At 52.8% G+C, this 24,128-nt stretch overlaps 2 protein-coding genes and 1 long non-coding RNA gene across 26 annotated transcripts in view; 1 reads left to right on the top strand and 2 right to left on the bottom strand.

Annotated features, from left to right (window-relative positions):
- KANK2 (KN motif and ankyrin repeat domains 2) overlaps positions 1–24,128 on the top strand; it is a 468,727-nt gene that overhangs the window by 406,591 nt on the left and 38,008 nt on the right. The window lies entirely within an intron of this gene.
- DNM2 (dynamin 2) overlaps positions 1–24,128 on the bottom strand; it is a 99,327-nt gene that overhangs the window by 54,840 nt on the left and 20,359 nt on the right. For all 24 annotated transcript variants that reach the window (XR_014837610.1, XM_085012941.1, XM_021083813.2 and 21 more), the window contains exon 2: positions 10,118–10,191. Coding sequence is in view for 20 of the 24 variants with exons in the window: in XM_021083813.2 (XP_020939472.1) it covers positions 10,118–10,191 (74 nt within the window). In the remaining 4 variants the exon portion in view is untranslated. The remainder of the gene's footprint in view (positions 1–10,117; positions 10,192–24,128) is intronic.
- LOC146405497 (uncharacterized) lies at positions 498–6,817 on the bottom strand. The gene is made up of 2 exons (XR_014837636.1): positions 1,026–6,817; positions 498–650 (listed from the first exon to the last, which is right to left on the bottom strand). It is a non-coding gene; the product is annotated as an uncharacterized LOC146405497 (long non-coding RNA).

Here is a 24,128-nt window from a genome sequence, read left to right as displayed (position 1 = left end):
GAAATCTTCCTGGGTGGTAATGTATAATCTCCCTCCCTGTGGATCACAATCAAAAGAGGCACAAGTCACTGCCCTAGTGGGCCTGTGAGTTGCCAGCACCCTCTAGCCCAGTGAGATCCCTGGCACTTGTCTATGGGACTCCTTATCCTCCTTCCACAAGGCACCTGCACGGGATGGGGAACAGGAACCACTGCTGGCCTCACCAAAGTCCATCTTGCTGTCCCTCTCCCCGTCCTGGCTATTCATGGGGCGGCCCACATACATGTGAACCCCTAAGGAGAAATGCTTTCTGGCCTCTCGTAGCCCGGGGTGACTCGAAGCCACTGTTATTGACACTGAGATCAAAGGAAATAAGAAACTAATGATTATGCTGGTCGTGTCATTAAGCTTGAGAAACCCAAAGCACAGATATGGATAAAGCAGGAAGAAAAAAATGCTCATCATGGGAGGTAGGTGCTGAGTCTATAGATGTACACTGTATAATTCCTCGACTTGACTTTTCTTTTTTCTGGCTTTTTGTCTTTTTTAGGGCTGCACCCACAGCACATGGAGGTTTCCAGGGTAGGGGTCTAATTGGAGCTGTTGATGCCAGCCTACGCCAGAGCCACAGCAACGAGGGACCCGAGTCATGTCTGTGAACTACACCACAGCTCACGGCAATGCTGGATCCTTAACCCACTGAGCAAGGCCAGAGGTGGAACCCACAAACTCATGATTCCTAATCTGATTTGTTTCCACTGCGCTACAACAGGAACTCCTCATCTTTTTCACATACCTGAATTTTCATAGTAAATGTTGGGGAGAGGGGACCTTCTAGACCCAGAGCTCATGGCTCTTGTAGCGATCCTAAAAAAAGGGAAGTAAGTCTTGCTGGCAAACAGCCTAAAGAACTGGTCCAGGAGTTCCTGTCATGGTGCAGCGGAAATAAATCTGACTAGGAACCATGAGGTTGCAGGTCCGTCCCCTGGCATCGCACAGTGGCTAAGGATCTGTCTGGTATTGCCGTGAGCTGTGGTGTAAGTCACAGATGAAGCCCAGATCCTGCAATGCTGTGACTGTGGCGTAGGCCGGCAGCTGTAGCTCCAATTAGACCCCTAGCTTGGGAACCTCCATATGCTACAGGTCTGGCCCTAAAAAGCAAAAAAAAAGAGAACTGGTCCATGGCACAGATGCAGAGATGTCCACTGAGGTGCTATTTCTAAGTGTAAAAAGCTGGAAATAGCCTTGATGCCCAGCAGGAGGAGACCTGGCTACATAAATCACAGCACAGACACACCATCAGCTGCCTCAGAAGAAAAGATAGAGAAAGAGCCCTTGGATAGAGAAAGGCCAGGCCAGGCTAGAATCTCTATCCAGGGGTGTTAACACAGCAGAAAGAAATGAATGCTAGGAGGTTTGCCATCCCACCACTATAACCTACCAAACTAAGACCAACATTCAGCCCTTGCTCCCTCTGGCCAAGCCCTGCATGTGGTCCCATTTGTGCCTCCTGAGTCAGCACCTTAGTAGGTAGGCATCTCCAGAATGCCCACATCACAGATGAGGAAACTGAGGTCAGAGAGGTGAAGCGACCTGGCTCGAGGTCAGTGGTGGAGCTGGGATTTGGAGTCCGGATAATCGGTCTCCAGGTAGTGGCTCTCAAGTTACATGGCCTTTGTGAGGCCATGGGCAGGCTCTTCACCTCTCTGACCTCTGCTGAAGGGGTCAGGGGGACTATGTGGGCTCAGATCACTGAGGATCTTGTCCAACATGGGCACTGGCCACTCAGGAGCAGAACAATGAGGATACTGCCTGGAGGATGCAGATCAACCACTCCACCCCCATCAGCTGACCTAGTTCCTAAGGACAGTCACCCTGCTCCAACCCTCCAAAAGGACAAGAGGAAATACCCGGCTGCTCTTCCTGCAGCAGACACCAAAAATGGAACACTCCTCCACCCCCACAGCAAACCTCAGTTCTCTTCTGGCTCAAGGCCCTGGGCTCGGCCTGTGCAAGATACCATCCCCCTTCCAGGAGTGCTGGGGAATGTAGAATGGGAAATGGGCTGGGGACCAGGACACAGGCCGGTCCTCTGCAAATCTCTGCCCTGCCAGGTCTGGTGCCTGGAAGGCCTGGCCCCATCTCCTCCTCCTCCAGGGCCAGACTGCCTATTGCCTCTTCCAGGGAGCCTTCCCTGACTTCACACCATCCAGCATCTTGGGCCTCCTCTCCTGTCAGAGCCAAGTTACCCTGGACTGTGTTTAAGGAACCAGGACCTGGCAGATGCGGCCTCCCAGAGCCCAGTGTGTGCTGGCAGCCTTTCCTTCTGCCAACCCCTTTGTGTGAGGGATATAGAGGAGACAGTGCTAGAAAGCCACAACTTCTTCCCCAGAATGTTGGGGGATAGCAGAAACACACCCTCTGTGTTCAGCGGAAGGTCCAGAAGCCAGCCAGGCCCATCCCTCACAGCCTACATTCTTATTTTGGCCTGCACTTGCAGCATGAAGAAGTTCTCAGGCCAGGGCTCGAACCTGTGCCATGGCAACAAACCAAGCCACTGCTGTGATGACCCTGGATCCTTAACCCGCTGTACCACAAATGAACCCCCAGCCTGCCTTCTCTACTGGGCTCCTCATCATTTTAGAACCATGTGCTAAATTCCCAGGTCATGCCAAGGTGAGAGAGATTCTGCCAACATGGCTTCCACGACCCTCTTAAAGCCAGACTTCGGTCTCCCCTCCTTGAAACCCTCCACAGCTCCCACCTCACCCCAGTCAAAGCCAAAGTCTTCACTACATGCCGCAGGGCCCTAGAGAATTTCCTTTCCCCACAACTCTGACCTCAACTCACTCCTTCCAACCACACCGGCTTCCCGGGTTTCTTGCACCCCAAGCCCCTGACTCCTGCCTCAGGGCCTTTGCACTGGCTCTTCTCTGCCTAGCACACACCCTCGTGGGCCCCTCCCTCTCCTCCTTCAGGTTTCTACTGGAGCAGTACCTTCTCCTTCTCTATGAGGTCTGCCCTGACGCCCAGGTGAGATGACAAACCTCCTCAGTCTCTTTCCCGCTTTCAATCCTTAGGATCCTCCGAGTGCTCATCACCTTCTAACATGGTTTACCTTGTCAGCCTGTGTAGCTTCTCTGATCCCCATTAAAGGTCCACCCCATGGGGCAGGAATCTGCATCTGTGTTGTTCTGTATCCCAGGGACACAGTACTCTGCACACCCAGGAGGGGCTCTGTAACAATGTATGCGACGGAAATGACTCTGCTGGAAAAGCAAAACGCCCTGCTTCAGATTCTGTGAGGTGATCTAGTACCCCCACCCTACCCCTGCCCCCAAGCTGGATATACAGGAGGCAGGACAGGGTCAGGGTCAGGCGGGGCCATCTGCTGTATTCCCTGCCCTCTCTCCTTTCCAAAGCACCTCTCAATGACACAGACCCAGAACAGAGCTGAGCTCCTGGTCTGATGGGGAGGATGGACATGGCACAAGCATGTCACAGCACGTGCCAGAGTAGCTCAGAAAAGAGACCCAACATACCAGAAACTTGGGGTGGGGTGGGGGTGGGAGCTCGTGGAGGGGTGGCTTGCCCAACTCAGCCGCAACTTACCCCAAGATCATGGAGGTGGGCAAGGGTACAGGTGGACCCATGCCAGCACAATCTCTGTCAAGTGGCAACCTTTTCCCATGCCCTGAAGATGATCTCTGGACTCAGGCGGGGCGGGGGGATCCCCACTGGCCAGGCTCTCCCTCTGTGCCTGTTTCCCCATCAGGAAAATGAAAATATGAGAAATGGGCAGAGCGTTCAGCCTGGGGCTCTACAACCCTGAAAATGCTCAAATGTGGGAGATGATTTTTTAATGACGCACTGTCTCTTTAAGTCAGAGGCCTTGAGGCTGAGCCTGCAGCACCTGGAGAGTGCTCTCTCAGCTGGTCCCTAGCAGCCTAGGCTAAGCAACTTCGGACTCTGCCTGTCCTGAGACTGCCTTGTCCCCAGAGCAGCTGTAGCGTCTTCAAACCTTCCCTTCCTCAGATAACAGAGCCAGTCCTCCAGTTCCCAGCTCCTGGCACAGCATTTTGACGGCCGCAAGGGCACGCCACCACAGCCCTGATGTGGGCTTTCATGGGAGGAGGGCCAGCTATGTGTGATCAGGCCCCCGGGCTCCGAGGGACCAGCACAGCAAGAAGCAAGGAGTAAAGTGGGCCCTTGGCCAGGAGTCACACTGCCAACTGTGCCTCAGTTTTCCCACAATGAAACAGGACAGCACAGAACCCAGTGCTGCTGGGGTGGTATGAAGAAACAATCAAATTCCACGGTGTGGGGCCCACAGAGAATGCATCTCACCTGTGTCCTGTGGTGCCAGCGAATGCACCTGTCATTTTTTTCTAGAATGAGGTTCTGCCCTCAGCCCAGCACTTGTTCCCCGCCTCCTTCAGGTCTAGGCTCTAAACAACCCTGCTCAGGGAGGCCCACCCTAACCACCTCGGCTCCGGCAACCACCACCCCACCCTTCATGGAGCTCCTCACGCTGACACACCACATGCCTGTGTGGCTCCTGCTGAAGCCAAAGTTGCAAGAAAGGGTCTGCGAGGGACTTGGTTTGGGCCTCTGCTCTTCCCAGGACTCCCACGTGGGTCTCCAGTATGCTCAATAGCCAATCCCCCACTTTGGGCATCCCCCAAGCATGCCCTTCAAGAAGGGAGGTGACAAGCACATGCTGCCACCTTCTGGGGTCAGGCCCCCCTTCCCCAGGGGCAAGGAAGCAGCCCCACAACAGAGGCCACGGTTCCTCAGCCTGGCTTCCTTTAAGGTTTTCCTGGGACAACCTGCCTTCAGCCCAGCCCCTCAGGCCAGGAGAAGGCAAGTGAGGCACCATCACATGACTTGGGAGGTAACAGGAAGAAGAGCTGGGAGAATGGTGAGCTCAGAGAAGGCATGGAAGCTCCAAGGCCCTTCGTCATACCTTGCCCTCAGCATCTCTTCCATCTGGCTCTTCTTGAGTTATATCCTTTTAATAAACTGGGAATATAGTGAGTAAAATGTTTCTGACTTCTGTGGATCACTCTATAAACTTGATCAAACCCAAGGAGGGGCTCATTGGAACTTCCAATCTACAGTTGGTCGGAGAGAAGCACAGGTAACAAGGAGTTCCCTGGTGGCTCAGTGGGTTAAGGACTGGACGTTGTCATGGCTGTGGCACAGATTTGGTCCTTGGCCCCTTGCCAGGGAACTTCTGCACGCTGGGCACAGCCAGGGAGGGGGAAAAAAAAAGCACAGGTAACAGCCTGGGCCTGTGATTGGCAACCAAAGCAGGGGTAGAGTTACAGTCTGGTGGGACCAAGCCATTAACCTGTGGGATCTGATGCTGCCTCCAGATCCCACAGAACTGAGGGAACTGGAGGACACCCAATCAGTATCCATTGAGAACTGGAGAACTGCTTGGTGACATGGGAAAAAACATACACTGGAGAAGGTGACAGCCCCAGGCTGCCATCCTGGCCAGCCCTGAGCTGATCCTCTCCAGCACTGGACTTGGTTTCCTCAGGGCCATGCACACCCACTGCAGGGTTTATAGGCTTGATAGAAAGGGCCCTGCCAGGGCCAGGCTGGCCGGGGAGAGGTCCTGCACACACAGCCATGGATAATCTCCCACAGGAGAGAGGGGGCACAGCAGCCGCCCTGAGAGCCAGACACCAGCCTATGCTGATGGAGCATCTCCTGGGGGCCAGTCCCTGTGCTGGGCACAGGGGAGGGCGGTGGACAAAGCAGGTCAGCGGCCCTGCTCTGGTGGCCCTGATGCTGAGGCAGGGGAAGAGACTATCAGGAAAATACGGGTTGAAACGGCACAACACTGTAAATCAACTATATTTTATCTTCTGCTATTTTTTTTTTTTTAAAGGGCCGCACTTGAGGCATATGGAGGTTCCCAGGCTAGGGGTCTAATCGGAGCTACAGCTGCTAGCCTACACCACAGTCACAGCCATGTTGGATCCCTGCTGCATCTAGTACCTACACTACAGCTCACGGCAACGCCAGGTCCCCAACCCACTTAGCGAGGCTAGGGATCGAACATGCATCCTCATAGATACTGGTCAGATTTGTTTCTGCTGCGCCGCAATGGGAACGCATAATCAACTATGCTTTTCATAGAAAACAATTTTTAAAAAGAAAATACACAGACAGGATGATGCCTCCTAGCATACACTGCAAAAGAACTAAGGCAGCAGTGACAGGTGGGGGTTGGGAGAGGAGGACAGGGCAGGGTGTTCCAGCAGGAAGCACAGTGAGGGTGAAGTGTGGAGGTAGGAACAATGGAACAGGTCTTGAGCGTGAAGAGAGAGATTGTGGCTGCACCTGGGCCCTAAGAGGAGGTCCCAGAGGCCAAAAGACCCCTTGTGGAGTGGGGGAGGGCCTCCTGAAGCCTCAAGACAGAAGCCAAGGGTAAAGCCCTGACATCACCTCTCCGGCTCCTGGGAGCACTGGCCAAGGTCAAGGCTGGGAAGGCGGGCTCAGATGGCTCTGGTCATCCACATTCCACACAAGAACAGTCCCCAGGAGTTCCTGTTGTGGCTAAGCAGTAATGAACCCGACTAGTATCCAGAAGATGCGGGTTTAATCCCTGGCCTCACTCAGTGGGTTAAGGATCTGGTGTTGCTGTAAGCTGTAGTGTAGGTCACAGACACAGCTGGGATACAGCGTGGCTGTGGCTGTGGGTGTGGCTATGGTGTAGGCCTGAAGCTACAGCTCCAATTCGACCCTTAGCCTGGGAACTTCCATATGCCATGGATGAGGCCCTAAAAAAGACAAAAAAAAAAAAAAAAAAAAAAGAAAGAAAGAAAGAAACAGTCTCCAGGATTTACAAGGCCCAGGTGTGGTTCCCAAGGCAGAGCAGAGTTCACCCATGAGCCAAACTTCCTGGTAGCTTTGGTCTGAGATAATTTTTAAACTAAGCTGATTAAAAGCAATGGTTCACTGAACCCAGTCTGGACAAGGATAAACCAGGCACCACTGGGTGTTGCAGGAGTCAGAGAATTATGACCATACAGTACCAGGGGCTCCAGACCCCACAGGGGGCGACATGGGGTGGGCAGAGCCACGAGGGAGACACCATTATCACCCCTCTTCTACAGACAAGTCAGCTGAGGCAGAGAGAGGGAAGCTACTTGCTCAAGGCCCCAGTTAGGAAGGGGTGGCATCCTGGCCCTGAAATCCTGTTCCTGACAGCCAGCTAAACAAAACTCCTATCTCTAGGAGCACTGCAACCCTGTGTAGCCCCTAGAAGGCCCCAAGGGCCCCAGCCATCGCCTGTTCCATACAGCGCTCAGTTTCCTCCCCTTCCTTATCAGTAGGGTGTCTCCCCCAGCCCAGGTACCTCAGCCTCCCCACCTCAAGGTCACTCTAGACTCTGCCCTCACCCCTGCAGCACCACCCTGGGTCAGGCCCCATCACCTCTCACTTGGCGCCAGGCTCACCTCTCCCTGGCTTCCTGCCTGCGCTCCTGTCCCTGCCTGTCCCTCCTCCACAAGGTGGCCAGTGGGCTTGGCCAGTCTCTCCACACCCTTAGTGCCACTCGGGTTCCCAATGCCTGAATCTCTTAGCACACCTGACAAGATGTGCCCCCTGCCTCCTGGCCCCTCCCCAGCCTCATCTCACAGCTGTTGCTCTGCCTAGAATGTTCTCGCTGGACCCTTGGCCCAATGTAGATCCAATGCCGATATACTCTCCCACAATCCCCTGGGCCTCCCTCCCTCAGCCCAACCATAGCAACCCTGTGTCTGCATCTGTACCACCCAACTGGCTGAGCTCAGGCAGGACCAGGATCCCTGGAGTTCTTGCACTGCCTCCTAGGCAGCTGGCCCAGGCCCAGCTCACAGCTACTTGGGACATCCAGTAACTGGAAATGTCACAGTAAGGTGGGGGAGGGGGGTGTATGCAAGCTGGGACACAGCAAGGAGCTCTCCCTTGTGGGACACCCTGGGGCCCTCTCCCCCACTCCCAGCCCCAGCCCAAGAGGATACAACTATGTCTCCATCTCTACGGCTGCTACCCCATCCCTACCTCCTGGGTCCCCCTACCCCAGAGCTGGTCCCTGTGGTCTCCTCTCCATCAGTGGCCATGGGACCTGGTCAAGTCACACCTTGGTCTCAGGCCACATTCCCCAGAGAATGAGTTTAAGACTGGGCTTCCAAGATGACCTCCCGTGTGTCCTCAGGCAAGTGGCCTGGAAGCCTCAGTTCTCTCCTCTGTGGGATGACAGGAGTGGAGATTTCAACATCAAAGGGGTCAGACAACATGCAGAGTCAGGCACTGGGCAGATATGCGCCCTCACAGTTCCTGCCCTTGGTGCTCTCACAGGGTTGTCACTTGTCATGTGTTTCTCCTCCCCACCTCCCAAGGAGGAATTTCAGTTCCTATAGCATGCCACACTGGGCATCCCTGCCTCAGTCTTCACACATATCACCCTCCGCTAGGAAGGAGAGTTCCCCCTCCCTCACACACACCCCGAAGCACCTGTCAGTCTCAACTCAAACATCACTTCCTCCAAGAAGCCCTAGGGTGCCCCCAACCCTCCAGGATGGAGTCAGTCACACTCCCCTGACCACAATACTCCCATCTGGTGAGGGCCATCAGGCTCCCTCTTGGTTTCTACCCAAGTCTCCCCCTGCACTGTCCCCCAGCAGTAACAGGAGTACGTACCAAGAGGGAAAGTGACAGGTGGTGGCAACAGCCCTGGTCCTACTTGTCACCGTGCCCCAGCCCAGGACCACCGCTGGGTGACAGCCACTGTGGAGGTGACTCCCGCTATGACTACACCAGGGACCTTCTAGTTCAGGAAGCCAGCCAACCTGTTTTTCCAGCAAGCCCTTCCCAAGCAAGCCGGCAGCAAGCACGAAACCGCAGCCATTGGGATGGCACCACTCAGCAAGGGGCTGGAGTGTGCCAGGCACTGTTTTACAGGCTGTACGTGTATTGAATAACATGGTCTTCATGGCAGCCAACAAAGGCGGCACTATTATTATCTTCACTGTCCAGACAGGAAACACGGCTATGAGCAGCAGTCCCTCCCCAGGGGCCAGACAGCTAGTCAGCTACAGAGCTAGGCAATATTACCTCTCAGCCCCTACCCACCCAAGCAAAGTTTTTCCCAGCATAGTCAGGGACCAAAAGCATCAGCCCCACCTGGGAACTCATTAAAAATGGAGATTATAACCCCCAACATCAACTCTCCGCCAATTTACTGAATGGTAAACGGAAAACCAATGGGCCGAGCCCCACTGACATTTGCAAACCAGAGCTTTGCCACTGCTCTTCCTGGTACAGCTGATTGGACACCCGAGCCCAGAGGAGGCAGCCCATTGGTTCACTCCTGGCCTACACACTAGCAGAGTTCGCAAACAAGAGGTGCTGGACCAATCAGCTGCCGCCTCTCATTGGTGCCACGCCCTCCTGTAGGTGGGTTGGGTGAAGTCCAGGGGTGGGGGGAGCAAAAGGGCGGGAATAGGGCCAGCTGAGAGGGGAGGCGGAGGTCTGACCCCGCCTGGGTACCCATCCCACTAGAGAGTCAGGGAACCTGGTTAAGCCAGAGTTTTCCCATGGGCAAAATGGGGGTATGTCAGCGGCCTTCCCAGGGTGGGGGTGTTTCACCTGGCTTGTGGTACACCAAGTGCTAAATGGACCAGGGCTGACATTCCGGGTCAGTGGCAAGGCAGCATGGAGACCCCTGGTGGCGTTGGAGAGAAGACAGAACCAGCTAGGTAAGATATTTGGGGGACAACTGGCAAGGGTATCAGAGAATATGCAGAGATGATAACTTTTGGGGGGTGTGGTTCTGTGAGTGTAAGAGAGTGTCCTTATTGCAAAGGGAGGCACACTGGAGCATTTCAGGTAGATGTGTCACAATGTTACTGATTTTGAAAGTATCCAGCAAGAACATGTCATCTATGATAGACCAAGAACTGTGGCACCAGGCAGCCTGGTCACAGCTGGGATGCTCCAGGTGGGTGGAGGTATTCAATGAATTTTGCTTCAACATCCCTGCACATGTGGAAAATGTGAATTCAAACCCACACAGCAGCACAAAGACCTGAGGCTCATCAGGATCTCCTGGCTCCTGCTGCCAGCCTCCCCACCGTACCTGTTTTTGAGAAGATGAGCTGCAGAATGAGAGGCCGCCGAGTGACGATTCCTGAACCTCGGGGAAGGAAGTCCCTGTGGGAGGGGAAAGGGACAGAAATTATTCATGAGGCTGGCTTGCAGGGGAGGGGAAGTATGACCACACGTGGTGAAGCAATCCCCTCTTGCAATCTGAGCAACCTCAGCACAGACACCAATGCCAGCCAGGCAGCAGGGAACGCTCTGGCCTTGGAGGGTCCTGAGGCCACAGTGGGACAGGGAAGAGAGTGGATTGAAGGCTGGTGACAATTGGAACCATTTCCCTCCAGCTGGTTATGCTCCAGTCCCAGCAAGCCCAGAGGGCCCTTTCTTTGGCAGATATTGGACCTTCTCCCCCCAGCCCAAAGGAGATCAGTACATTTCTTAGACACACTTTAAAAATTAACCTAATGCCATATGTATGATATAAAGACTAAAATAAAAGTATTTCATGACCAAAAATGTGTTTCATATCCCTGAAAGACAAAGTGATAGAGGTGGAAAGCAGATCAGCGGTTGCCCTGGAGGTAGAAACAGAGAGCAGGGAGCTTTCAGCAGTGATGGAAATGTTCTAAAACTGGACTGTGGTAATGTTTACTAAAACTATAAATTTACTAAAATCAGTGCATTTGAAATGGGTGTCTTTCCTAGCAGGTAAATGATCCCTGCTTCATAAAAAAATATACCCTAGAGTTCCCACTGTGCCACAGTGGGTTAAGACCTTGACTGCAACAACTCAGGTTGCTGCAGAGGTGTGGGTTCGATCCCTGCCCCATCATAGTGGGTTAAAGGATCCAGCACTGAGGCATAGGTTGTAGCTGCGGCTCAGATTCAATCCTTCAATCCCTGGCCTGGGAACTTCCATATCCTGCATATGAAGCCTATATATATATATCTATATCCACACACTATATATTTCACTATGGAAATACTCGGGCACTACCTGCACCAACTTACGTATGCCTGGAATTATGCAAAGTGGGAAGACCAGGAGCCACCCTAGACCATTAAGAAAGGAAAGCAAAAGAGCAGGGGTCCAGGTGGGGACAGAAGTAGAAGAAGAATTTCCATAGATCACTAAAGCTGTGCAAAGGATTCTTTGTTGTTTCAGTAAACTGGAGAAAAGTTATAGGCTCAGGGAATTTTAAATAAGGTTTGCACCCATATAAACATTTGTTTTATCTGAAATTTATTCAGAACACTGGGCAGGTGTGTCTCATAGAGGCAGGCATGCTTGGTGCCGCCCCACTGCCCAGTACTGTCTGTGATGGGAACACTGATGGGAACCCTGGAGAGAGCCCCAGAGGAGGTTGCTGGTTCTCAGCCTGGGCTGGGTGTCAGAACCCCTGAGAACCTGTGATCCCAGTGGGTGGAAAGGAAGGACCTGCAACTTTGCCACACACCATGCACTAAGGGGTTCCAGCCCTTAGTGTGGAAGCATAAGTTGGTTCCACCATGCTTATGCAGCACCTCTTCTGGGCCATGGCAGTGACCACACAGCAGGATGGCCTGTGATAGGAGGGACCCTCCCCTGGCAACTGGAGGTCCTGTGGGGGCTCTGCTGGTGAGTAGCAGAATGGAGCCCTCGAGTGCACAGGCCCAGAGAGGGAGGGGTGTGGGTGATGCTGGTGGGCCACCAGATGGGGTTTAGGGACAGTCACATTATAACCATGTGTGCTTTTTTTTCTGTGGGGGGGACACCCCTCGTGGCATGTGGAAGTTCGCAGGCTAGAGGTCAGATTTGAGCTGCAGCTGAGAACTACGCTACAGCCATGGCAGTAGCTGATCCTTAATCTCCTAAGCCAGGCCAGGGATCAAACCCACATCCCTACAGAGACAACAATGGGTCCTTAATCTGCTGAGCCACAACAGGAACTCCTAACTACGTGTACTTTTGGAGTTCCCATCGTGCCTCAGTGGAAACGAATCTCACTAGTATTCCTAAGGACCAAGGTTCAATCCCTGGCATCATTCAGTGGGTTGAGGATCTGGCATTGCCATGAGCTGCAGTATAGGTGGCAGACGCAGCTCAGATCTGATGTTGCTGTGGTGTAGACAGCGAGTACTGCTAGCCTGAGAACTTCATATGCTGAGGGTGGGGCCCTAAAAAGACAAAAGACAAAACAAAAGCAACAACAAAAACCTCATGTACTTTTAAAGGTATGTGTTTTTTGGTTTTTGGTTTTTTTTGCTGCATCTGCTGTATGCAGAAGTTCCCAGACCAGGGATTACACACACCTATGCTACAGCAGTGACCATGGTGTATCCTTAAATTGCTGAGCCACGAGGAACTCCAAAAGGCATGTGTTTGTTTTTTGTTTTTGACTTTTCTGGGCTGCACCTGCAAGATAAGTAGGTTCCCAGGCTAGGGGTTGAATTGAAGCTACAGCGGCCGGCCTAAACCACAACCAGAGCAATGCCAGTTCTGAGCCTTGTCTGCAATCTAGACCACAGGTTGTGGCAAAGCTGGATCCTTAACCCACTAACCAAGGCCAGGGATTGAACTTGCATCCTCATGGATACTAGTCGGGTTCGTTACCACTGAGCCACAACGGGAACTCTCAAAAGGCACATGGTTTTAAAAGACCCCTCTGGCTGTTTCAGGGATGAGGGTGGGAAGCAAGAAGCAGGCAGAGGCATCTACACTGGTCAAGGCCAGTGATGATGGGGGCTGGACCAGGGGATGGCAGGGACACCAAGGGCAGCTGAAAGACACTGAACAGAATCAAGAGGAGTTTAAGAGACAGCAATTCATGACCAGGGGACAGGTTGGATGGAGAAGAACCCTGGAGGAAAGGAAGGGGCAAAACCAAGGGATGAAGGCCCAAGGATACGCACGAGCCCCTAGAGGGCAAAGCCTGTAGCCCCTGGCAACACAGTCAACCCTCTACACCTCAGATGCTGCCCATGGAGCCATGTTCCTGAAGAAAACAAAAAACTCGGGGGCCACGCCTGGCCTGCTCAGAGCCCTGCATGCCCACTTCATGCAGCATATGACATCCTGAGCATGACTCCCATTCTCCAGTTTGGCAGATGCAGAGACTTGAGGAGTGGCGAGGATTCGTGACCTGGCCAAAGTCACAGTTGCTCACTAAAGTATTATTCACGCAGTCCTTTGGAAGTGCTGGGGACACCAGTGCTGACATCCTGATGGGGACCATGTGAGTGTGTCGGGGGGGACAAAGAAGACACACTACGGAGTAAGAGAGCTCGGGGTCTGTCAGAGAAGCCCTGTTGAGAAGGAAAAACAAGGGGCCTACACGTAATCAGGGCGCAGACCAGGCAAAGCTGAGAAACAGTAGGGACTGCCTATGTGTCACCAGACCCCAAGGTCAGTGGTTTACCACAGCCCTCATCAAAGGGGGCATCCCTGGCTCTCCAGCAGAGCACTGATCATTCATAGCAGGCGCCGCAGGTCTACTGGGGACATCAAGCACCACAGGTGGCCTTGGCCCTGGCTTCCTGGAGCCCCTGGCCATTTGACTCACAGGTGGAGACCTGAGAGGCAGGAAAGAGACAGATCAGAAAGCATGGGCACTGGCCTTTTGACCCAGAATCACCAGTGCTGGCAGTGACCATGGGCAGACCCTTCACACCAATCTCCCGCTCTACCTCTTCCATGTGAGCTGAAGCGTCAATGACCAAACAAGACAGGAGGTGCAGGTGAATGGAATACCCATGGTCCCATGGGTACTGCTCGTCCACAGTCCAGGATGGACCACAGCCTGTTCATTCACTCACTAGCTGATGGGGCTCTGGTGGGAATCTTCCCAGCTCGGGGCCTTTACAGATAAAACTGCCATGAACATTCTCATATGTGCTTTTTGTTGACATATGCCCTCGTTTCTCTTGCTGAGTCACAGGGTAGATCTGACCTTGAACAGGCAAAACTAGTCTCTGTGATAGAAATCAGAACTGATAGAAATCTAGTCTGTTCCCCAGAGGAACAAAGGGGCAGGAGGGAATTTTCTGGGATGAGGACAACGCCCTCTATCTAGATCAGATCAGTGCATGCATTTATTTAAAAAATGAAGGTTTAAGATTAGGGCACTTTACCATATCTAAATTCAATCTCAAGAATGTCACAAGGACAAGTCAGTCCAGGAAGATGCACTCATGAAGACTCAGATACAAAAGCATAGAGAGAATATTCCACTGAAACCTGTCCAGGGAACAAAGGATAAATTTTTTAAAAATATTTTTTTTTGTCTTTTTGGGGCCACATATGGAGGTTCCCAGGCTAGGGGTCAAATCGGAGCTGCAGCTGCCAGCCTACACCACAGCCATGGCGACTCAGGATCCGAGCTGCATCTGCAACCTACACAACAGCTCACTGCAACGCTGCATCCTTAACCCAATGAGCAAGGCCAGGGATCGAACCTTTGACCTCATGGATGCTAGTCAGATTCGTTTCCACTGAGCCACAACAGGAACTCCCTAAAAATTTTTTAAAGAAAATTGGCCCATGGACCAAACATTACAATCTTGTTAGTTTCTCAGTAAGAAGAAGAGCTCAGATCTAAAGAACTTTAAAGCCCACTGGGGGGAGTTCCTGTCGTGGTGCAGTGGTTAACGAATCCGACTAGGAACCATGAGGTTGCGGGTTCGGTCCCTGCCCTTGCTCACTGGGTTGACGATCCGGCATTGCCATAAGCTGTGGTGTAGGTCGCAGACGCGGCTCGGATCCCGTGTGCTGTGGCTCTGGCGTAGGCCGGTGGCTACAGCCCCTATTCGACCCCTAGCCTGGGAACCTCCATATGCCACGGGAGCGGCCCAAGAAATAGCAAAAATACAAAAAAAAAAAAAAAGCCCACTGGGGGGGACAAATTAAATAAATTACGGCCCACTCGTGTCACTGGGTAGCCATGAGGAAAAGAAAAAAGTTTTTCATCTCCTGACATGGAACTTCCTTTTGGGTGGACTGAGGAAAACAAAAGGTGCAGAAGAGTGAGTGTCTGAGTTTTGCAACAGAAGAAAATAAAAAGCCTCAAAATAGAGCCCAGGGAGGCTGGGCCTGTTCCAAAACAGTCAATGCATGTTCGGGAACATCTTTGAATTTTGCATCATCCACATGGATTACTGATTCCAAAAACTTATCTGTGTTGGAGCAGCCAAGAGCTGCCGAGAGCCCACTGTAGGCCAGAGAAGGAGTTGAGAATTTTTCGTGAATTTAACCCATTTAACCATGACAAGATCCATGGGGGGCGAGGGGCGGTCCTGGGAGCTCCATTTTAGGGATGTGACCAGGCCCAGTGGTTAGGCACCTGCCCGAGGTCACTCTGGTCCAGGAGTGGCAGAAGTGTGGACCAAAATTCACTGGGTCCACTGAAACTCTGACCTGCAGGCCTGCTGGCCTCTGGGCCTGCCTGTCGGCCACAGAAGCTGCAGGCATCTCCCCAGCCAGGAACCAGGCTTTCTGCCACTGGTGTTGGCACGTGCTGTCCTGTGACTGCTCTGGTTGTGTCGGGGGGCCCAGGTGCTGTGAGCACAATGGTGATACCATAGACAACGGACAATGACAGCCTCACAAGAACACGAGGACCAGAATGATGCCCAAGAGAACCCCAAGAGCTCTGGGCCCCTGCAGGGCAAGGTGGCTTTTGGGGGCTGGGACTTGGAAGTAAGGACAAGGGGAAGGCAAGGAGGCAGAACCCGAGGGGGAGAAGGCTGAAGGATGAGGCTGGCCAGGTGTGAGGGATGTTGCACACCAGCTTGGGAGTGCCAGGAGCCCAGGGATTCATCTGATTGTGTATCCAGACTGCAAGACTCACACTAGGCCTCAACAGTCCTTGCAAAGCAGGCCCCTGGGAATCTCCAAGGGGGTCTCTATGAGGAGGGGCCTGTCCAGCTGTGCTTTAAGCCGCACCACCCCCCCGCCCCGCCCCACTCCCCACAAGGGTTTCTGGGCACTCTTGGGGCCTTTCCTGACCTGGGTGGTGGAAGGAAACTGTCTTCCCCAAGCAGCTCTGCTGGCCTCACTGACTGTCCACTTATCTGGTGGCAACTTGCAAGCCTGGGTCAGCAGCTTCCCCTTCTTGGACCCCACCCACATTCCATGGGTCACCAAGTCCCTCTCTCTGACTCAAAGTGCCCACCCTCTTCCTCTCTCTTTCAGGCTACAAGGGCCACTGTGCCCCCAGGCTGCCCTGCGTACTGTGTGACCTAGGGCCAGCTTCCCTGCCCCTCTGATCTGGGTTTCCTAGTTAGTAATGGGGAAACTCCTCACACTTCAGAAGGCAGCTGGGTACTAGACACAGAGGCACCCCCAGACTCCCTCCCACAGCCCTGGCTCCAGTGACTCCTCCCTGGGGAGGCTTCTTCCACTCTCACTCACACCTCCAACCCCCCATCTCCCTCCTGCACCTCATTTTTCACCAAAGCACTAACCCCCTTTATGTCACTTATCTGCTTCCTGTCTGCCCCTCCCCACCATGTCAGCTCCCCGGAACAGCATGTGGGGTTTATTCTGTTCCCTGGCGCACAGCAGGTGCTCAGTAAGGGCTAACTACCATCATTTCAGCATCATCCCTGGCCTCTAATGCATGGGGTCCAGCCCTGGCCCCAGGCTTCTGACCAGGTTATATGTGATTATCCTCCTAAGACAGAGGCCTGGGGCTCCCTCCTGCAGAGGCCACATGACTGACCAGGGGTTTGAAAGGGTTGCCCACCAGCCTATCACACCACCCCTAGCACTGCCCCCCTCCCTAGCCACCCCCCTTCAGCCTCTGGAATCTTGTCTGTACCTCTGGCCTCCAAGATTTTGTGAGAGCTGTTCCCTCTGCCAGGAAACCCTCCCCTCAGACTCTGGCCACCCAGCTGTGGGCAGGCGCAGTGGATGGCACCTCTCTCTCCCAAATGCATACTCCTTCCTACTACCCCCACCAGTCCAGTCCAGTGACAGGATGGGTCTTCTTCACCAGACTGGTCACCACTGTTTCTCCAGCACCCAGAACAGTGCCTATCATATTCGGCAGGTGCTCCTTAAACATTTGCTGAATGGATAGGCAGAACATGGACTCTGGAGCCAGAGAGCCTGGGTTCAAAGCCCAGATCTGCTTCCATGGAAGGCCCAGCTGGATGCATGACCTGGCACAAGTCACTTCCCTCTCTTGCAGCCTCCGTGTTTCCAGGCTCTAAAATGGGCCTCCTCTCCTCAGAAGGTGAAGCAGACTCCCGGAAAGGCAGGAGGGGACAGGGAGGGGAGGGCACAGCAGGAGGTGGCACCGTGGGCCACTCAGAAGCCCAAGCTGTTTATTTATTGTCTTCGGAACTGACTCCCAGTCCCCAGGAGGGTGGAGATGCAGAAACAATGGAGACAAAACACCAGGAGAGGGAAAACAAACAGAAGAGCCTGCAAAGGATTAGTCAGCCTGAAGCCAGAGCATGTGAGGGCCCAGATCCTCCCCAGGTCACCCAAAGCCCCAGCATGGGAGACATCAGCATACTGCTGGCCACAGGAAGAGGCCCTGGGCAGGAACCCCTCGCCCCAGGGTCATGTCTGGCCCAGCTCTAGTCTGATCTTGGGTAACACCTCAGGGAACCCTCTAGCAACTCCAAAGGAACGCTGCTGGGGCCAATACCCCCATTGCACAGATGGTAGACTAAGCCTCCATTTCTGGACTTGCCCAGGTCACTTAGCAAGGAAGGAGCAGAATCAAGATGGGAACATGGGTAGGACCAATGAGGCCGAGGCCGTCACCCCCACCCTGCCTTTGTAGTTCTGCTAGAACAGAAGCAGAAGTCATCGTTGCTCAGACTCTAGATCCTTAACATCCAGCCTGCGCACAGCATCCCATTGGTCCCCGCCATCCACACCCCATCAACACCATCCGACAGTAACCACCAGTCACCTGGAGCCCAGCCTGCACTCAGTATTCCTAGGCAGGTGCCACTGTGTCTCTGTGGTCACCCCAAGAGCCAGGTAAGGTACTTACACCCCTGACTCAGACCACAGACCAGGGGTTCCTTCTGCCTTTCATCCTCCCAACCCCACCCAGCAGCAAGTCCTGCTGGCTCTACCCAATGGAGCCTGCATGGGCCCACTTCTCTCCATATCTAAGGTGTTTGGCCTGGGCCCCCAGTGCCTGTCTGGACCAGGGCAGTGGCTGCCCCTCAAGCAGTCCACCCTCACCCCTACACTCTGTTCTTCCCGGACTGGCCAGAGGGCGCCTGTGGACACCAAGTCAGGGTATGACCCCCTCTGTTCAGAGCCTTCCCAGGGTTCCTAAGCCACCTAGGTTAAAAGGCCAGGTCCTCCCTGCAGCTCACAGGACCCACCCTGTGGCATCTTCCCAGTCATTCCCCCTGCCTCACCTCCTCCTATTCTCCCTACATTCTCTTAGTTCCTGGCATACTGGCCTCCTCCATGTTCCCCAAACACACCAAGCATGGTTCTGCCTCAGGGCCTTTGCACTGGCTGTTCCCTGGACCTGGATCCCTCTCCTGGATCCTCCTCATAGCCAGCTGGCAAGTCCCGGCCTAAATGTCTCCTCCCTGCCCCTTCTCCCTCCCCCAACATGAAGCAGCTCCCCCTCTGTCACACACTATCTGGCTCAATTCTCAATCCTACTCATAACTACTGTCTTCTAATTTACTGATTTGCTCACATGGCTGTGGTTTGTCCCTTCCCATCCACCCGCCCATTAGAAAAGCCGCAGCCTCACAGGGATAGGTTGTGGGTACCTCACAGGTTTCACAAACCCACTCCCGGATGCCACCTTTCACAAAATTCCCAGCAGGCTCCTCCCTGTTCAGGAATCCTGCAGGTTCCAGGGCCCACCCTGCCCTTGGCACTAAGCCATCATGTCACCTGCTCCACAGTCTCTTCTGGTAGTCAGGCCAGGAGCAAAAGCAGGAAGTGGCCTGTAGCACCTGGTGGCCCTGGCTCTGGGCCTCTCAGACCCTGCTGGAACCCAAGTGCTGCCACTGCCTTCCTGGACCATCTACGCAGGTCGGGTCATATCTTTGTGCCTTGGTTTCCTCATAGTTTAAGCAAGAGGATTGGCACCTGCCTCAGAAAGTAGACTGAAAGGTTTGCAAAAGTTTGGACCACGGTGCCCAAAAAGAGACCACTTGTCCCATGCCATGAAAGAAAAATTCAATACTATGTGAGTCAGATCACATCCCTCCACTGCCCCAAAGTGCTCCCTGTGGCCTCCGAGGCCCTGAGCCATCGCCCCATCACCTCCCGCTCCTGCCCCCATCTCGCTCACTCCTTCCCTCCAGCCACACTGGTGGTCAGGATAGAGCAAGGAAGCCAAAGCAAGTCCTGCCTCAGGGCCTTTGCACATGCTCATCCTCTGCCTGGAATGACCCTCTCCTCTGAGCCTTTCCACAACCCTGGCTTCCTCTGGCCACTCAGGGCTCGACACACATGTCACCTCCTCTGAGAGCCCTGACTGTCCCCTACTGACCCTCCCTGCCCCACATCACCCGCTTTTCATTCTCCTGGGTGGGTCTGCAAGAACAGCCACTCCCTGCGGCAGTGCTTTCCAGCGTGAAACCCGTTAACCACCTAGAGGTCCATCAGCAGGGAACTGGCTAAATCAACCCAGAAACTGGCCCAGGGGACAAACCAGGCTGCAGTGCTGAAAGCAAAATGCAACATGCAGAACAGTTTGTGACCTCCAACCTTTTTTTTCCTGCTGTGAACAGACAGTAAGTTTGAAGGTGACACCCATGGAGTTCGTCTATGGAATGAGGATCTAAAACTTTCTGTTTTACAGTCTCTAATACGATTTGAATTTCAGTCTTTCATAACTTGCTAAATTACTTAACAGGCAGATATATTAATTTGAAGCTCCCAAAGCAACTGGTCAGCTGAGCCGCATTTTCTTTTCTTTTTCTGTTTTTGGCAGCCCCATGGCATATGGGGTTCCCCAGGCCAGGGATCAGATCCAAGCCAAAGTCACGACCTAAGCCACACCTGCAGTAACGCCAGATCCTTAACCTACTGTGTCGGGCCTAGGATCAAACCAAGACACTGCCAATCCCATTGTGCCATAGAGGGAACTCCCTAAGCTGCATTTTCAAGGGTAATGGGGAAACCACAGGTATTTTGGGAGCTAATCTCTCAAGTCCAAAGTCCTGGGAGTCCCTCCAACACTTCCTTGAGCTCTACATTGCAGCAGATGGCTATGTGACCTTGGCAACAAGATCACTCCATCCTGGGCTCTGTGTCTTCACCTGTTAAATGGGGTGTGGTGGGGGTGGGAGGAGAAGACAGTGCAGGGGCTGGGGAGGTAGTAGGCGCTCGCAGCATCTCTGTTGCCACTGGCCATTGGTCAGTCACATACACCTTTCTAGCTCTGCATATGTCACCACCCAGAGGGACCCAACTGAACACAGTGGGAGGATGTTGTTAAACATACAGAAAGGAGGAGTTCCTTTCATGACTCAGCGGTAACAAACCCGATTAATATCCATGAGGATTCGGGTTCGATCCCTGGCCTCGCTCAGTGGGTTAAGGATCCAGCGTTGCCATGAGCTGTGGTGTAGTCACAGACACGGCTCAGATATGGTGTGGCTGTGGAGTAGGCCAGCAGCTATGACTCTGATTCGACCCCTAACCTGTGAACTTCCATATACAGTGGGTGTGGCCCTAAAAAGACAAAAAATAAAAAAAATATATACATATATAGAAAGGAAGGCCAGGCAGTGCCCCCACAATCCCAGCATTCCAGAACCATCCTCCTTGCAGGCTTCCTTGAAGCAAGAGAGTGGGCACTGGCCTCTGGAGACACAAGCATTCCCCTTCCTCTTGCCTGGATCCTCTCCTAGGATGACAGGGTGTTACATTGTGGGGAACTTTCCAGGCAGACTGGGGGCACAGTGTCACACAAGATGGGACAGCCTTCCCACCCTTCCCCGGGTCACCTTTCCCACCGGCTAGAGCCCATCTCTCAGCAAATCCTGCAGGCATTACCTTCAACATACCCAGACGCATCCCCCTCTGGGCTGAGTCCCCTGGGTCACAGCCACAGCCCCATCCCCACTGCCCTGCCCCTGTCCCTCTCAGCCCAGCAGCCAGGGAGAGCTTTTTAAACCGCTAGTCAGATCACGCTGCACACTCGATTTAAACTCACCACATGTAGCTTCCCGCACACTTGGGACAAAGTTGGTGTCCTACTGCAGCCCTCCAGACCCTGCCTGTACCAGAGCCCACCACTCCCTGCCATTCCCACTGCTCCTGCCTCCAGGCCCTGCTGGCTGATGGCTCTGCCCAGGCTACTCTGCCACCAGGCACCCCTACTGTGCTCTCCACTCTCCTTTGGACGCTGGCTGGCTGGCATATTCTAGGAGAGGCCACTCTCAAGCTTCTTTCCTGCTTACTGGTCCCCAGCCCAGACCCTCAGCCCCAGGATGACAGGGATTCTCATCTGCTTTGTTCATTGCCATCTGGCCACAGCAGATGCTCAATAAACACCTGCTAAGGAGTGAACCGCCAGGGTGGCTGGCATCTCTGGTTAAACAGGACAGGCAGGCACTGTGCTGAGCTCTGCAGGCAAGTCCTTGTTTTGCTCTCACAGGCACGTTCACCAACCCCGTTTCTCAGGTGGAGAAACCAAGGTGAGAGAGGTTAGGTCACCTGGACCAGAGCCTCAGAGCAAATAGCACACCCCCTTCCCCAACCTGTGAGGCACCAAGTCAATTGGCCTCGTTCCTGTCCCCGTTTCTGGGCACCATCCCAGTCAGCACACCACATGTCCAGGATCATAGACGGGAAGAAGTCCCTGAATGCTGAAGGCAGAACGGCCAGTCACGGCTGCCTGTGGGGTCAATTGGTAAGCCGACTGTAGTGGTGGAGAGCACGGAGCCTGCAGCCTGACAGCTCAGCCATAGTCTTGCTGTGTGACCCACATGAGGGCCATCACTTCCCTGGACCTCAGTTTCTCCATCTGTCAAATGGGCATAACAGTGCCCATCCTGTCAGCTGGTAGGCAGGACTAGAAAGAAAAGTCACATAAAGTCCAGTGCCCGGCAGGCATAGGGCCCTGTTGCATAGGACGGTTCACAAGGGCGATGGGGATAGAGGAGAATGTCACCCCCTGGCACTACAGACGCTCCTCCTTAGCACCCCTAGAAGGTCCTTGGCAACATGAGTCTAAATCTGTCCCATCTCCAACACAGCATCCCCCTTCCAGGAATGAGCTCCAGATCTAGCAAATGTACAAGCCTGTGGACCCCCAAGGCTCTTGTCCAGAGGAGAAAACTAGAAACAACCTAAAAGCTCATGGAAAGAACAATTTCAGGTTACCAAAGAGGATAGTGGCGGTGGGGTGGAGGATAAATCAGGAGTTTGAAATTAACATATATACACCACTATATGTAAAACTGATAAACAACAAAGAACTATTATATAACAAAGGGAACTATATTCGATATCTCATAATAACCTATAATGGAAAAAAACTTTAAAAAAATGTATATATAGAGGAGTTCCTGTTGCAGCGCAGCAGAAACGAATCAGACTAGTGGCCATAGGATGCAAGTTAGATCCCTGGCCTTGCTCAGTGGATCGGGGATCTGGCATTGCTGTGAACTATGGTGTAGGTTGCAGATGTGGCTTGGCCTGGGAACTTCTACATGCCTCGGGTACGGCCCTAAAAAGCAAATATATATATTGGAGTTCCCTCCCTTGTGGCACAGTAGGTTAAGGATCTGGCATTGTCACTGCTGTGGCTTGGGTCACTGCTGTGGCTTGGGTCACTGCTGTGGTGTGGATTCATTCCCTGGCCCATGAACTTACAGGTGCCATGGGCAAGGGAAAAAAAAAAATCTAAATCACTTTACTATACACCTGAAGCACAACACTGTAAATTAACTATACCTCAATTATTAAAAAAAGGCTCATGCAGGAGTTTCCACTGCAGCACAGTGGGTTAAAAATCCTTCACTGTCTCTGAGGCGGCACAGGTTCAATCCCCAGTCCAGAATCGATATGCCACAGGTACAGCCGAAAAAGAAAGAAAAAAAAAACTTATGCAGGAGAGTGACTGGATTCAGAGGGACCAAAGGAAAAAAAGCACAGGCCAGGAGATCTCCTGTGGCTCTGCGGGTTAAGGATCCAGCATTGTCAATGAAGCAACTCAGGCTGCTGCTGTGACTTGGTTTCAATCCCTGGCCCAGGAGCTTCTACACCCCTCAGGCACAGCTGGGGAAAAAAAAAAAAAAAAAATCAAGCACAAGGCAAAAGAAAAAAAGCCAAGTCAACAATAATAGCTGGAGACGGCAATACCCTACCTTCACTAATGGACAGAACACTCAACAGAAGATCAACAAGGAAACAGAAAATGTGCACACCCCCATAAACCGACAAAACCTAACAGGCATGTATAGAGCTCTCCACTCAGCAAGAGCAGAATACACACTCTTATCAAGGGCACATGGAACGTTCTCCAGGATAGGCTGCTTTCAAGGTCATAAAACAAGACTGAATAACTATGAAAGGACTGAATTAAATCATACAAAGTATGTTCTCTGACCACAATGGAATGAAGTTAAAAATCAGTAACAGGAAGTTCCCTTGTGGCACAACACGTTTAGGATCTGGCATTGCCACAGCTGTGGTGCAGGTCACAATTATGGTGCAGGTTCGATCCCTGGCCTAGGAACTTCCACATGCTGCAGATGTAGCAAAAAAAAAAAAAAGAAAGAAAGAAAGAAAGAAAGAAAGGAAGAAAGAAAAAGAAATCAGTAACAGAAGGAAAATTGGGATATTCACAAGTATGTGGATCCTGTGTTGCTGTGGCTGTGGTGTAGGCCAGCAGCTACAGCTCTGATTCGACCCTAGCCTGGGAACCTCCATATGCCGCGGGTATGGCCCTAAAAAAAAAAAAAGACAAACGCACAAAAAAATTCTTTTAAACTAAAAAAAATTTAAATCTGTCTTTAAAAGAAGAAAGATTTCTAACAAAAAATTAATCTTCCAGGGAATTCCCTTGTGTTGCATCGGGGTGAGGATCTGGCATTGACACTGCTGTGGTGTGGGTTCA

This window comes from Sus scrofa, chromosome 2 (genome assembly GCF_054392235.1).
Source record: "Sus scrofa isolate SSC_HxYL_T2T_F1_AM1 chromosome 2, Sscrofa_HxYL_maternal_Yorkshire_Landrace_v2.0, whole genome shotgun sequence".
NCBI lineage: Eukaryota > Metazoa > Chordata > Mammalia > Artiodactyla > Suidae > Sus > Sus scrofa.
This window is presented reverse-complemented; position numbering and strand designations above follow the sequence as displayed.